At 33.7% G+C, this 14,395-nt stretch overlaps 1 protein-coding gene across 4 annotated transcripts; it reads left to right on the top strand.

The window, feature by feature from the left end:
• Positions 1 to 2,750: 2,750 nt before the first annotated feature.
• LOC145062036 (alpha/beta-Hydrolases superfamily protein) lies at positions 2,751 to 13,194 on the top strand. 4 transcript variants are annotated; one of them, XM_079009649.1, is made up of 6 exons: positions 2,751 to 2,991; positions 3,400 to 3,470; positions 10,550 to 11,187; positions 11,254 to 11,706; positions 11,919 to 11,978; positions 12,048 to 13,194. In XM_079009649.1, exons 3-6 carry the CDS (start codon positions 10,576 to 10,578, stop codon positions 12,981 to 12,983), a joined length of 2,061 nt encoding a protein of 686 aa, XP_078865775.1. In that variant the 5' UTR covers positions 2,751 to 2,991; positions 3,400 to 3,470; positions 10,550 to 10,575; the 3' UTR covers positions 12,984 to 13,194. The 4 variants fall into 4 exon arrangements, with proteins under 4 accessions (XP_078865775.1, XP_078865776.1, XP_078865774.1 ...); XM_079009650.1 differs by lacking the exons at positions 2,751 to 2,991; positions 3,400 to 3,470 and adding an exon at positions 10,328 to 10,430; XM_079009651.1 differs by lacking the exons at positions 2,751 to 2,991; positions 3,400 to 3,470 and having other exon boundaries at positions 10,347 to 11,187; positions 12,048 to 12,464; positions 12,540 to 13,194.
• Positions 13,195 to 14,395: the final 1,201 nt, after the last annotated feature.

The raw sequence follows: 14,395 nt of genomic DNA, 5'->3' as shown, positions 1-14,395 counted from the left end.
AAATTTTTTGTTTTGTTCATATTTTGGCAACTTTATTTTTTTGTACACATCTGACCATTTAACTTGTTAAATGTGTTCACATATTACCAATGTTATCTGTTATAGCCGGTGACAATGATAATATGTGAACACATATAACAAGTTAAATGGTCAAACGTGTACAAAAGAAAAATACCTAAATATGAACAAAGCGACAAAGATGGTTATCGTGGTAATTCATTCTTCCAAAAACCTATCATGCTCGTTCACCTTTATAAAGTCTTGATCGTATTCCTTTAGATTTAAATAATTAAATTAGCAAACTTGCTTAAAAGTTTTAGATTATGAAAAAGAAAGCAAATAAACTTACTTATTGACTAAACCTGTAAATGAGGCGGGTCTGGAGCGAATCACCCTTAATCCAAACCATTTAAAAAATTCAAAAACTTTACCCGTCCCGCTCCAATAACCTTCAGGGTTTTAAATAATCGAATCGATACCCGTATCCTCTGAATCAACAAATATCCGACCCATTAACCCGACTCTTTTCAATATTACAATTTCACATTTTTAATGTGTTCCACAAAATAATATTTATCAAAAAAGATAAAATGTTTACTTAAACAATATATACATTACTTAATACTTAAAATCCAATAAAATAATAATGACATTTTACTTGGACATACAATTGGATACTTTGGTGTTATATATATATATATATATATATATATATATATATATATATATATATATATATATATATATATATTGATGTGTGTGAAACCAACTAGTTTTAATCCTACTAACTTAGACACAAAATAAACACATGAAAGGCAATGTACCTATCGATTAGTTATATAGTTCAAGCAAGTAGGGTATCGAACAAAGGGAACGGTAAACAATTAAAATAAATGCTAATATTATCTAAATAAAACAAGTAATAGAAAGGGGGTTTCTCTAGTTTTGCAAGACTAGAAACTTACCAACTAATACTTAGACTACTTAACTAAAAACTAGATAAGCAAAGATTCAACTAAATTCAATAACTAAGGGAACTTCTGTTTAGTTCAACTCAATTGATCATATGGTTGATATTATGGTAATAGTGCAATGAATTAATTCTTTTAATGGCTACCAATTCAAGTAATTAGATTCACGTTCGCTGCACTAATCCTTAGAGAACAAACTAACTCAAACAGTGGTCAGTTGTCTATTTAATTCAATTCACTAGGTTATTTATTCGGGTTAATTTAGACTTGTAATGGTTAACTAATTTCGTCATTTAGTTAACCTCTTGTTAATGGTCATCACACAAGCTCACACATGAATTTACCTATTTTTCTTATTAATTCTAGTTTCATGTTCATTAATCCTAGACATATGATAAAGTGGTCACATAAACATATGAGGTTGACAATTAAAAGATGTTCATACTATTTAATTATCTTCCTATAAACAGAAAAATGGTTATCATTCACACATAAGGTTCTTTAACACGCTAGAATCAACAAAATCACCAATATTAAATCAATCCTACCATAAATCAAACCATAATCACAAAATCATCTATCCTAAACAGAAGTTATGAGTTTTTAGCTCATATCTACAGCAAATAACAAACTAAAAACATAATCTAATGACTGAAACATGGTTTATGCAAAAGATTAAGATAAAAGTAGTGTGTTATTGCCTTTGATCTTATTCCAAGTTGATATCTAGGTTGAAATCTCGAAAACCACAGCTTCTAAGAACCCTTCTGGCCTCCAAAAATCGTCCTAAACTTCCCCCATTAGTTAGGGTTCGAATGAGAAGCGTTTCTATATATATATATATATATATATATATATATATATATATATATATATATATTCCGAAAACAGGGGCTACTCGGTGAGTCCAGTGACCTACTCGCCGAATCCATCACTTAAAATCCCGTGTACGACAAGGCAAAGTCAAGAATCGTGAAACTTCTGACCAACTCGCCGAGTTGATGGCCTACTCGCCGAGTTCGTTTGGAATCAGCATTTTCTCAAAACAAGAAAGCTGTCCGAAATTGTGTCTAGTTTTCAGAACATTTTGAATCTCGTCAATCGGAGTTACGGTTCATGAGATATGGCCAAAACACTAACGAGGGGTCAAGCTGTCCAACAACATCCTTCTTTCTTCAAAATCCAAGATCCAAGCCTCCAATCGCTAGTTCCGCTTCCTTTTCCATCCGAGCATGTATTTGTTACTGAAAATGAAATATTTAAGCTAATTAGGCACCTTTGGTTCATTATTTGAGATAAAATTAACATAAAGTATTAAGATCATGCATGACTCTTATGACTAAGTATGCCTATATATATATATATATATATATATATATATATATATATATATATATATATATATATATATATATATGTGGGTTGTAAATTGAACGAATTGACAATGATTCATACTCAACCTATTTAATAAAAGGGTAAATGGATATGGGCCTTAAACGAATAAACGAATCAAAAATTAAAATTTAAACCCGTAAAATTTTTAAGGATTTGAAACGAATTAGAGTCAAAACTTACTCCATTGGTAATTCTAATTTTGACATTTCTTAATTCATGATTAAAAATGCAAAAGGGCAAAAAGGTCAAAATAATATTAATAAAATTGGTCAGGGTACGTGGCAAGCTCGAAAAACCACGTGAGGAGATTCTCTCTCTCTCTCTCTCTTAGGTGGCCATATAAAAAGTCTTACCAGATCTCACTAACCACAGAAAGAGTGTGACCCAAAATTTAATCTCTCCTTCCTTCTTGAGAGAGAAGAAGAAAATATTGTGTTTGTGGGTATTTTTCTATACATATGCGTATTTGAATTATCGAAAATTGTTTGAGAAACTTGTGAGACAACCGATAGATTGATCAATTCTAGAAGAAAAGCTTGGATCAACTCATCATAAATATATACATTCGATCGCAAGCCTGCTGCGGGAGTTCTCCATTGATTGGAGCTTTCGCAGCAGTGGACATGTAAGTTTTTCTCTGTCTCTCACCGATCATACATAAAAAAAAGACGCTTTTAATCGAGATATATACCCAACTGAATTGAGTGCTGATAAAATTTTGGAGCGTTCGTTTGGTTAATAATTTTTTTTTATGAAATTCGTCGTGATATTTTATGTTCATATTTCGTATTCCTACTGCGAAAGTTCTCCGTCGATTGGAGCTATGTATCGCAGAAGGACATGTACGTCTTTCTCTCTCTCTCTCTCTCAACAACACAAAATAAATAATGACAGAAACAAGCAATTCATGGAGATATATATTTCATGTATCGACCGATGGATCCAAATGATCGGAATGCTGAGTTAAATATAGGAGGTTGGGTGAAAATTGATAGTTGGTTTAATCAATTAATTGTTGGTGTAATTGTTACAGATTTGAAGTCCGATTCAATACGTTACGGAAACAACTTGAGTTTGATCGCAGATTGGTCTTCAAGGTATAAGGTATGTATTGGGATTTTGTTTATGAAATTACTGTTTGAGAAAAATCCTGCAAATCGATGGAATTTGTGTATAACTTGAGCGGTTAACAAACTTAATTTGTTTCCGTTGTGTCATGCGCTTGCTGCTAATCTATATTGATTGAACTATTCAATATGATATTGATGGGCTAGCAGCTAGCTGTTGTGTTGTGTGTATGCATGTCCCCACTTTAATGATGCTAATTTGATTCAAAATTCACTTGTTTTAATTTGTGCTATTAGTTATGCACGTAATTCTTAAGATGTTCGTGATCAATGTGTAAAACGTTTATTTAATAATTAATTAATTAATTATACAAGTTACTACTTACTTTTTATGAAAATAATATTTGTTTATTTAGTCGATTCTACATTAAATATTATTGTTTTCAAAAGAATTTGCAATTTTCTTAATACTGTAGTAGTTTTAACATGTAACTAGCAAGAAAATAATAGTCCTACTTGATTATTTAGTTGACAGAGCAATTCATCTGGATTCTAGACAGCAATTATTGTCCGGTTGTCACTAGTATATTTTTTCCTCATATAGTTCTAGTTATATACTAGTAGTATTCATTATGTAATAGTACTTTATAGTACTATGTTATATTTTGGTATTTTATCAGTGAAGACTTAAGTGGGACCAGATTCTCATAAGTCATATGTCTCGTGAGTTGTCAGTTTTATATGGAAGAAACACTGTTACGGGGCCTAATTATATATGGACCCAAATGCATCAAATACATATACAGATACCGCCCATGCTTTTTAGCATTTATTCTTGTTTCTATACTTGTTGACAATTATTATGTCTCACTTTATTAAAAGCTTCCAAAGAGAAAGAGAGACATAATTAAAATTAAATTAGGAAAACAGTGAGCAAAATTTTATAATATATACCCATAATATTTTTAGAGCTTTTCTTTTAAACATCGAAATTTATAGAAAGATAAAGACCTGCCTAAGAGAAGGAAAGTCGACAAAAAGGGAACACCACAAAAACTTATAAAATGTTAAAAGGCAACAAACCCAATTGATCCGTTTACAAACACCAAAACCATCCTTAAAATTGACCCAATTAAACACTATAATGATGATGCAATCCACAATTTTAGTTGCAGAGGAGTAAATCTTGTTGAATACTTTGTGGTTTCTTGTATTCCACATGCACCACAAGACACCATAAATAACAGAAATTAAGATTTTTTCTCTTCTTTACAACACAGACTTGACCAAATTTAGTCTACCCCCAAATGAAAGAGTTTTAGACTTCCAGTTGCGTTTTAAAGACATGTTGGAGCCAACCAGAACACCTAAATAAACAAAAGGAAAGGAAGTTGCCTCATAACCAAGAATATGAGCACAACTGACAATCTTGTTATCTGACACTCCGATTCCAAACACCATGGACTTATGAAAGTTCACCTTAAGGGCGAAAGAGACATGGAAGCATCTGAGAATCCGGGCCAACTTGATAAATCTAGAACTAGTCCAATCACCTAAAAAAGTGTGTCATCGGCAAAAAAAAGTGTGAAATAGAAGGCTCGTTGTTTGGGATTTGAACGCCATGAAAAGGGAAAGTTGAGAAGCCGATCTCATAGTCATGCTTAACCTCTTCATAGCAAGAATGAAAAGGAAATGGGAGAGAGGGTCCCCTTGGATAACTTGTGATGGACACACTCAATTATAAGTTTCCAGTTGCGTTTTAAAGACATGTTGGCGCTAACCAGAACACCTAGATAAACAAATGGAAAGGAAGTTGCCTCACAACTAAGAATATGAGCACAGTTGACAATCTCGTTGTTTGACACTCCGATTCTAAACACCCTGGACTTATGAAAGTTCACCTTTAAGGTTGAAAGAGACATGGAAGCATCTAAGAATCTAAGCCAAAATGATAAAGCTAGAACTAGTCCAATCACCTGAAAAAGTGCATCATTGGCATAAAAAAGGTGTGAAATAGAAGGCCCGTTGTTTGGGATTTGAATGCCATGAAAAAGGGAAAGTTGAGAAGCCGATCTCATAGCCATGTTTTATCCCTCCATAGCAATAATGAAAAGGACATAGAGGGTCCCCTTGGCAATCACCTTTGGAATAGGGAATTCCCTAGTTGGTGAGCCATTGATGAGGATAGATGCTCTCAAAGAAGCAAGGCACCCCTAACCCAAAATCATCATCGGTTCCCGAACCCCATTTGAGACATAATAAAATCAAGGTAGTTCCAATTAATAGATTCAAATGCTTTGTCGAAGTCCACCTTGAGAAGGTATACTTTTTTCTTGTCTTTTTTGCGCAAGAACAAATTTTGTTATGATCAACGGACCATCAAGGATGTTGCGCACTTTTATAAAACCTGTTTGAATTTAGTCAACCACCTAACTTTTGACTTTTTTATGCGATTTTCAAGGGATTTAGTAAATAATTTATAGAGGCAGCTGATGAGGCTAATCGACCTATAATCATTAAAAGTGAGTGGGTCTTTAGTCTTGGAGATAAAGGCCACTCCCCCTCTTTTGACCTTCATCATCACCAACTTTCCCTACCTATTATTCTCTTTCCTCTCACCGCCTTCAACAACCTGCACCATAACTATCGCACGTCTCTTTCCCTCTCTCCTTACTGCCCAATGTATCCTACAGAACCAAGGGCCACTACCGAACACCTTACACTATGTTTCCACTTTGACGAACCTAACACTTGTTCAATTTGAAGTTGAATTCCATAACAACATTGTAGATAGACCAAAACAAGATTCAATTCGAGACCACCATAGCCTCATGGTTATCCTAAGGCCACACCATATTTGTAAGTTTCCAGCGTCCGGAGTTGAACCCAAAAATAAAAATTGGAGTTGCACTAATCTTCGCCCAGAGGCCGATGTTGTAAAGGGGATATATATATATATATATATATATATATATATATATATATATATATATATATATATATATAGGGTTAGGTTATAATGTGGATGGACAATTATTGTATGGACTGTGGACAGTGCTATTCGATGAGAATTACTGAGAGAATAAGTTGTTTAGTAATGCGAATACGTTCAACCTTACAAAAATATCATCATTTTCATGCATTCTCATTAATTCTTATTCATTTTTGTTCTCACACATCGTTTTTCACTCATTTTCATTCTGACAGAATACGACTCAATAAACATTCTGACAATATTTCGACAAAATGAGAATAATAATAATAAGTATATAATAACCTTATAGATGATTTAATTAGTAATAATGTGTGATAATGACAATAGTTATGTAAGATTGAACGTATTAATATAATCAAACAACATATTTTCTTTGTCATTCTTACAGAATAACATTGCCCACACGTCCGTACAATAGATGTCAATCCACATTTGAACCTATATATATATATATATATATATATATATATATATATATATATAGAGAGAGAGAGAGAGAGAGAGGGGGAGAGAAAGAGATGGATGTCGGATTATAGGCAAAAGATACATAAGAGAGAGTCGTTTGCATATGAGAGAGGGAGAGTCGGTGGTCGGAGGTGGAGGTGTGTGAGAGGAGGTCCATCGTGAAGGGGTGGTTAAGGTGGTTCCAATGCCATGCCAGAGGTGAAAGGAGGCGGAGTAGGTGGTGTTGGACTTTCATAAATGGAAGAGACAGAGAGAGTACTAAGGTCATGTTGACAGACTAGCTAATGAGCTAATTTTTAGCTGATAAACTAGCATATGAATTAATAATGTTTAATAAAAATAGTTTATAAGCTAGACTAGAATGTAAAATGATATAAATGGACTTTTAGATATATAACTAAAAGAAAAAAAAGACTAGATATAATTAAGGACACATTTGGAATATTTTTTAAAAACTTCATAAACTTATCAAAATCTATCTCAAAGTAGTTTATTAAAAGCTAGCTTATAAGCTAGTTCATAAGTTAAAATAAACTACTTTTATAGTTTTATGGAACAGTAAATTACAACAAATAAGCTTATAAACTAGCTTATTTTTGCTAAATGGGGCGTAGGTGAATAGCATAGTTGATGGTTTATAGAAAGCTTTTAGACATCTTTTCAATCTTTTATAGAAATAGTCCCAGAGATGATAGTAATGTCAAAAATTAGAAAAGACAAAACTAGTGGTATTTTAATCATTTCATAAATACTTAAAGGAATGGTATAGATGATAATCAGAAGAGAGACTAAAATAGGAGGATTTACTAGACATAAGGATTAATGGTGTTAAATTTCCAAAAATATGACAAACCTACGTAAAGATGTATACCATAGTGACCAAAACTATAATTTACTCGGAAAATATGGACTCATTATAGGCCTCTAGTAGGATCGATAATTATATAATTTGATTGGATAAAAACCTAGGAAGAAATGACATCGGATTATCTAATATATGAAACTAAATTGCTTGCAAAAACAAAATAATGAGTGAACTGATAAACTAATTATACATCTCAAACTTAATGATAGTTGTTATGGTACAAAAATAGTGCATATTCTTTAACATTTAAAAAAAAAAAAAAAAAAAAAAAAAAAAAAAAAAAAACACGTTTTATGGATAAATGTTTAGCATAAGTCATGTATCAATTATTAATATTAAGATAATCTTCCCCTCCTACATTGATTAAATAGCTATATTTTTAATTTATATATCGTATTGCATGTAAATGTTTAAAATATGTTAATATTGAAAGGAACAATTCAAATTGGAACCACAAAAAAATTAGGAACGATGAGAACCAATCATGTAAAATATAATAATTTTAATTTTTTTACACTTGAATATTGTTAGAAAATAACGAAACATATCAAAATAATAACTTTTTCTACTCTACAGTTAAATATCAATATCGGTATTTTTTATAATATAAAAATTATTTAACAACATTCACAGAGTTTAATGATCACCATTTTTATTAAACTGTAAATGATATAACATAATTTTACTTTTGCTTTAAAAAATATGACAATATTGATATCCAATTTTAAAGAATGAGAAATTATTAATTTTAATATGTTCTTTTTATAATCAGCAAGTGTTAAAAAGAAAACTACAAAATAAAAATTATGTCAGCATTAAAATGTGAGTGACCGGTTCTCATCTTTTTGTGGTTATTTTTATTGGAACTTTTCCCTAATATATATTAAAAATTCTATATATTTTGAAAATGGACTATATTTCGTATGGGTGTACTGATAACAAAATCCCAAAACAAAGGTATCTAGAAAAATACTTGGAACTTGGAAGTGTTAACTGTTAAGAACAAGTTTGAACAACTCTACACCTAAACATATACAAATCTTTATCTTATCTTTGGAGAAAAGAAGGTCCAAATGTAAGAAGACTAAATTGTTTGTAGATTAGATTATTACAACTCCAAACACGAAACAGTATAACCTTGGTGGAAACAAAGTAACAAAATAAAGGTATCGTTATACTTTGACTTCTTATTCTAACATTATACAGCTTTTTATTCTAACTTTTATTTGTGCAACACTTTTACACCTGGAAGTCCCATTTTATATTTACAGAAAAAAAACATATATAATAATACATATTCTCTTTCTTAATAATCATTTTTTGAGTAAAAAAAAAAAGTAAACAACTAGTTTGATGAACCCATGCATAGTCTTTTTACGGAGGGACAAGATTAGGTATCTGATTGTATCGCCATGGCAGAATACAGAATTTTTCCTTTTTGTAGTTGTTGTAAATTCCTTAGAATATTTGTACGGATGACCTCCTGAAGTGTGAGAAAATGTATAGTATTCGACTCAGGTAGCAGTGATGATTGGATTTAGTTTTTATATAAATATGATGATGATGATGATGTGATTTGTTTTCACTTGTCCTGTTATATTGGAACAAATTAACGGACGGATGCTTCAAGCAAAGAGAACGCTAATACTAAAGTTTCGTCACATTGATATCAACTCCATACATGCTATACTACTACTAGTATAGGACAAGACAGCTACCAGACAAATAAATTAGAGCATTCTCTTTGATTGGTAGTTGCTCTTGCTTTGTTACTGGTGTCGTACGGGTAAAATTTTCAGGTTTCGGGTAGAACGGGTATTTCCTTAAGAAAATAATACCCGATACCCGACCTATATTGTAATTCGGGTTTTCGGGTTTCGGGTATTCGGGTTTGAGGTCGGGTCGGGTAATTATCGGGTATATCCGAAAATTTCTTAAATAACACTTATTGATATTTTTTTTTATATGTTGGTTGGTTTAATAAAAAATTGGGTGGGAAATTACTCCATATAATTAACAAGTACATCTATAGTAACAATACAAATTATTATGTACTTTTTTAATTACATTACGTGCGATAGAGAGAAACTGAGAATTGTGATGACGGTTCAGGACTTTAGCTTCAGTGTCGTATTCCCTTTGCAAGTTTGCGTTGACTGTTGAGCCGTCGTTCATAAGAAGGAAACGAACAGTTTTGTTTTATTTGAAGTGTGCGTACGCGATTGCATTGTATATTTGGTATTATTTAAAAAACGAATTTGGGTATTCGGGTATACCCGAAAATAAATATTCATACCTAAAACCCGATCTATATTATTATCGGGTTAACCTATTACCCGAATGTTCATACCCATTACCTGTTCTACCCGAATTCGGAACGGATCGGATGGATAGAACGGGTTTCGGGTTTTGCCTATTACAAGTAATCCACGTCTCCTTTTTTAACCCATCACCCAATTTATAAACGTCACCCGGTCAAAGTTTGGAAGTGTGTGATAGTTTCAAGGGTCAGACAAAAACAAAACCACCCCGATATGTCTGTTTATATTATTATTATTACTAACTTAATTTAGTATCTTATAAGAAGCCGAATCATCCTCAGAATAAGTGTTGCTTGCTTGCTTTGGTGAAATAAAAAAAGGGAACTGATCTATGTTGTCGGTGTTTCCGAGGTTCCGGTTTTCTGTATATAATCTTTTATGCCTTGATTGTTTTGGGTGCAGAGAATAACATGAGAACATAAACATGTGTTAATCAAAGAGAGTGTATGTTATGTTATGTTATGTTTCAGGGTATCTGAAGAATCAATTGTTGTTGATGATGGCATGCAGTAGTAGTATATCGGTTTCAAGCCAACCGGAAAGCCCGATAACAGGAAAGAGACCACACATCCTTAACCGCTCAATCTCGGGTCAAAATTTAAGACAACATGCGAGAATTCAAAGAGCATACTCCGACAACAATCTATGCTATTCAGCTAAGGCCTCCATGAATCAGCCTAAGTTGAAAAACAGCCCTTCCATGGGAATTTTCGACTTCAATCTATCGCGTTCTATCATCCCCAATTCCCTCAAGGCACTGCTGTTTGAGACCGATTCAGAAGAGACACATTGTCATGAATTGACAGATGTGAGCAGCGATATAGAAATGGAGAAGAAAAGAGCTAACTGGGTAGAGAGGTTAATGGAGATTCGAAGCCGATGGGTTCAGAAACAACAGAGTAATGAAATCAATGGCGACAATGAAGAAAAAGAGTGTGATGATGAAGATGATGGATGTGAAGTGGATTATAGCGATGATGAAGGTATTGAAAGCATCAATCAGGAAACATTTTCCCAGCTGTTGGATAAAGTTTCTTGGTCTGATACCAAAGATTTCTCACAACTGGCTTTTCTCTGTAACATGGCCTATGTTATCCCAGAAATCGAGGTATACATATCTATATAGTCTTTCCAATATTGGGTAAAAATATAAAAAATTGTGACATGATTGTAGGAGGACGACTTGAGACGATACTATGATTTGACATTTGTAACGTCTTCGCTGGAGAAGAAAGGTTTAGCTGAAGCCATGGCAGCTGACTCGGTTTGCTTACCTGTGAGTGTGAGTGTGAGTGAAAAGGAAATGAAGCGAATAAACCGTACTTCAGCTTATGAGATAGCAGCCTCGGCAGCAACATATGTAAGATCCCATGCAGGTGGGCTTATAAACCTCGTGTCTGAACCAAAACACAAGGAAGATGATGTTGCGGATTACTGTCCAAATCCAAGAGTCTACAATTCAGAGATGGCTGCGTATATGGCAGCTTCCACTATGACAGCAGTTGTTGCAGCACCTGAGAAAGAAAAACAGGAGGCTGCAAAGGATCTTCAGTCCATTCACTCCTCTCCTTGTGAATGGTTTATTTGTGACGACTCCAGTATATACACTCGCTGCTTTGTCATCCAGGTAGGTACTTTTTTTTTTAAATTGCAGGCTAATATCGAAAGAAGAATTTATATGTCTTTAATAGATAGAGTGGGCTCCCTAACTATAAAAGGAGTCGATGGCTTTCAAGTATTTGTTATTATTATTGGTTTAAGTGTGAATCAAATCTTTGGAGAAGTTATTACTTGAATCAAAGATTATTAATCTGATTTGGGAATTACTGGCAATTGCAGGGTTCAGATTCAGTGGCATCATGGCAAGCAAATCTCTTCTTTGAACCGACTAAGTTTGAGGTAAGCAAATCAGGTGGTTGAGAATGAGAAAAAGCATATATATAATAATGAAGTAGAAAAATGTTACAGGGAACAGAGGTGCTAGTTCATAGGGGAATATACGAGGCTGCAAAGGGAATATATGAGCAATTGATGCCACATATTGTAGAGCATGTGGAGAGATACGGTGAAAGAGCAAAGCTTCAATTCACGGGGCATTCTCTTGGGGGGAGCCTGTCGTTACTGGTGAACCTGATGCTGCTCACCAGGGAAGTTGTCAAGGCCTCGGCTCTACGGCCCGTCGTCACCTTTGGTTCCCCCTTTGTCTTCTGTAACGGTCAAAAGATTCTCGACCGCCTGGGGCTACACGAAAACCACATTCACTGTGTCATGATGCATAGAGACATCGTCCCCAGGGCTTTTTCATGCAACTACCCAAACCATGTTGCCCAATTACTCAAACGTCTATGCCCCACCTTCCGCTCTCATCCCTGCCTAAATAGAAATGTAAGTAACTCCTTCCTTACTTCCTCTCCTCCTGTCCTATACCAATATCTCTATCTCTTTGCATACATCATGCAGAGCTTGTTATATACGCCGCTTGGGAAAATGTTTATACTCCAACCGGATGAAAACTCGTCGCCACATCATCCTTTACTCCCTCCTGGGACCGCTTTGTACGCTATGTCTAATAATTCTAATTCTGGTTCCACCAAGACCAAGGCGGCTAATGCTATTCGGGCCTTCCTAAACTCCCCACACCCAATAGAAACGTTACAACATCCAACAGCTTATGGGTCCGATGGCACAATCCTTAGAGACCATGACTCAAGTAACTACCTAAAGGCGGTTAATGGAATCATAAGACAACACACAAAGACCTTCAAGAAGAAACCAACATCACGACAGAGGAACGTTATGTGGCCATTGTTGACTTCACAATCTCCACACTATTGGAGTCAAGAAACAAAGCTCAAAGTTTCGGTTTCAGATCAAAAGAGGCTGATTAGTACAGAGGTGGCTTGAGTAGTGTTGCTGTTAGGTAAGCTAGGGAAAACTACACTAACTTGATTGGGGGGGGTGATGTGACAATGTTCATAAAAAGGTTTGCCTTCAAATTTGTTCAACTAATTACATTATTGTATATTGTGTTCCATCTTTCTTATCTTAGCCCCCCAATTCCCATTGTATGTATCAGTATTACCAATAACTGTTAATAATGAAATCCCCAGTATAATATTAGCTGTTTTCAATTTCCTATTGAGTATTGCTAGCCATACATATCATCATATTTTATATGCATTAGCAGTTGTGCTGTGCTATGGAGACAGGACGATTGATAGTAGTGTCTCTGTAAATGAGACTCAATACAACTAGTGTTTTACCAGCCATTTTTGCTGTGTGCTCTAAAACTTTCTTGCTTTATGGGTGTTAGATAGATCTTGTTCCACAACGTTTTTTATTTTGAGAAAACAATATTTAGTGTAAATAAACATCAAAACAAAATCAGTTTACAGATTTTTTATTATTATTATTAATATTACGGTTTTGCAAAGAAGAAAAAGGTTTGTTCAAGTAATTGAGCTATTACCGGAAACGGGTAAAAACCATCCCAACAGCCAGCCTTGAAAATGCAGGTAAGTAAATTACATATTTTATATGGCTCCTTTTTTAGTACAAGTCAAAATGCAAATGCTCTTTTTTGTAATTTTTTTTAAAAAAAAAGTACCATGTTGAATAAAACGGTATAGACGATAAAACATAATGTTATTTGGAGCATTGAAAGATAAAAACATAATCCTAATAATCATTCACCAAGTTATCATGTTTATTCCGCATACCTCTCTGTCTAAGAAGCTCTTTTGAGTCCCTCTTATTACATATAGCACTTTACTTTCATTTCTTCTTATTACAACACAGCATTGTACTTGAAAAATCTGCCCATTAATATTATAGCTATTTGTAACAACGGGGTGGGTTACCTTTTTTTTTTTTTTTTTTTTTTTTTGTATAGGTCATCCAATTATTCAATTCACGACATTTCTTTAAAATCTCAAATGTGGACAAAATTAAAATAAGATGGGTATGAGTTGGCTTTCCTGAGTAGAGCAAATTCTTTATTTTGTGAATTTATCCCACAAACCAAAAAGTACAACATGGGAATAAGTAAAAACTACCTTTGTAGTGGGTTGTGAAGAACAGAACAGGGATTATAATCCAAATCAGCAGCTTGCTATATAATAGCTAACGGGTATCGTATATTTAAAGTATGATAAGAAGAAATGTTATAAAAGGACACTGGACAAGGTTGTAGAAAAAGAATAAACGAAAGTACATTGATAATCTTGCCCTACCAGTTAAATTATGTAGAGCTACAAAGGTACACTATTGTTTCCAACTTGCATACAAAAAAACAGAATTCTGTCATGTTATGTATG

The sequence above is a fragment of the Lactuca serriola genome, chromosome 7, assembly GCF_051521515.1.
Source record: "Lactuca serriola cultivar US96UC23 chromosome 7, Lser_US96UC23_V15, whole genome shotgun sequence".
Taxonomy (NCBI): Eukaryota; Viridiplantae; Streptophyta; class Magnoliopsida; order Asterales; family Asteraceae; genus Lactuca; species Lactuca serriola.
This window is presented reverse-complemented; position numbering and strand designations above follow the sequence as displayed.

Excerpts from the sequence above, each read along its gene's own strand:
- LOC145062036 (XM_079009648.1), top strand. The coding sequence starts at position 10,531 with ATGTTATGTTATGTTTCAGGGTATCTGAAGAATCAATTGTTGTTGATG. Across the intron at positions 11,707-11,918 it reads CTCGCTGCTTTGTCATCCAG|GGTTCAGATTCAGTGGCATC; the intron begins GTAGGTACTTTT and ends TGGCAATTGCAG. Across the intron at positions 11,979-12,047 it reads TTGAACCGACTAAGTTTGAG|GGAACAGAGGTGCTAGTTCA; the intron begins GTAAGCAAATCA and ends AAAATGTTACAG.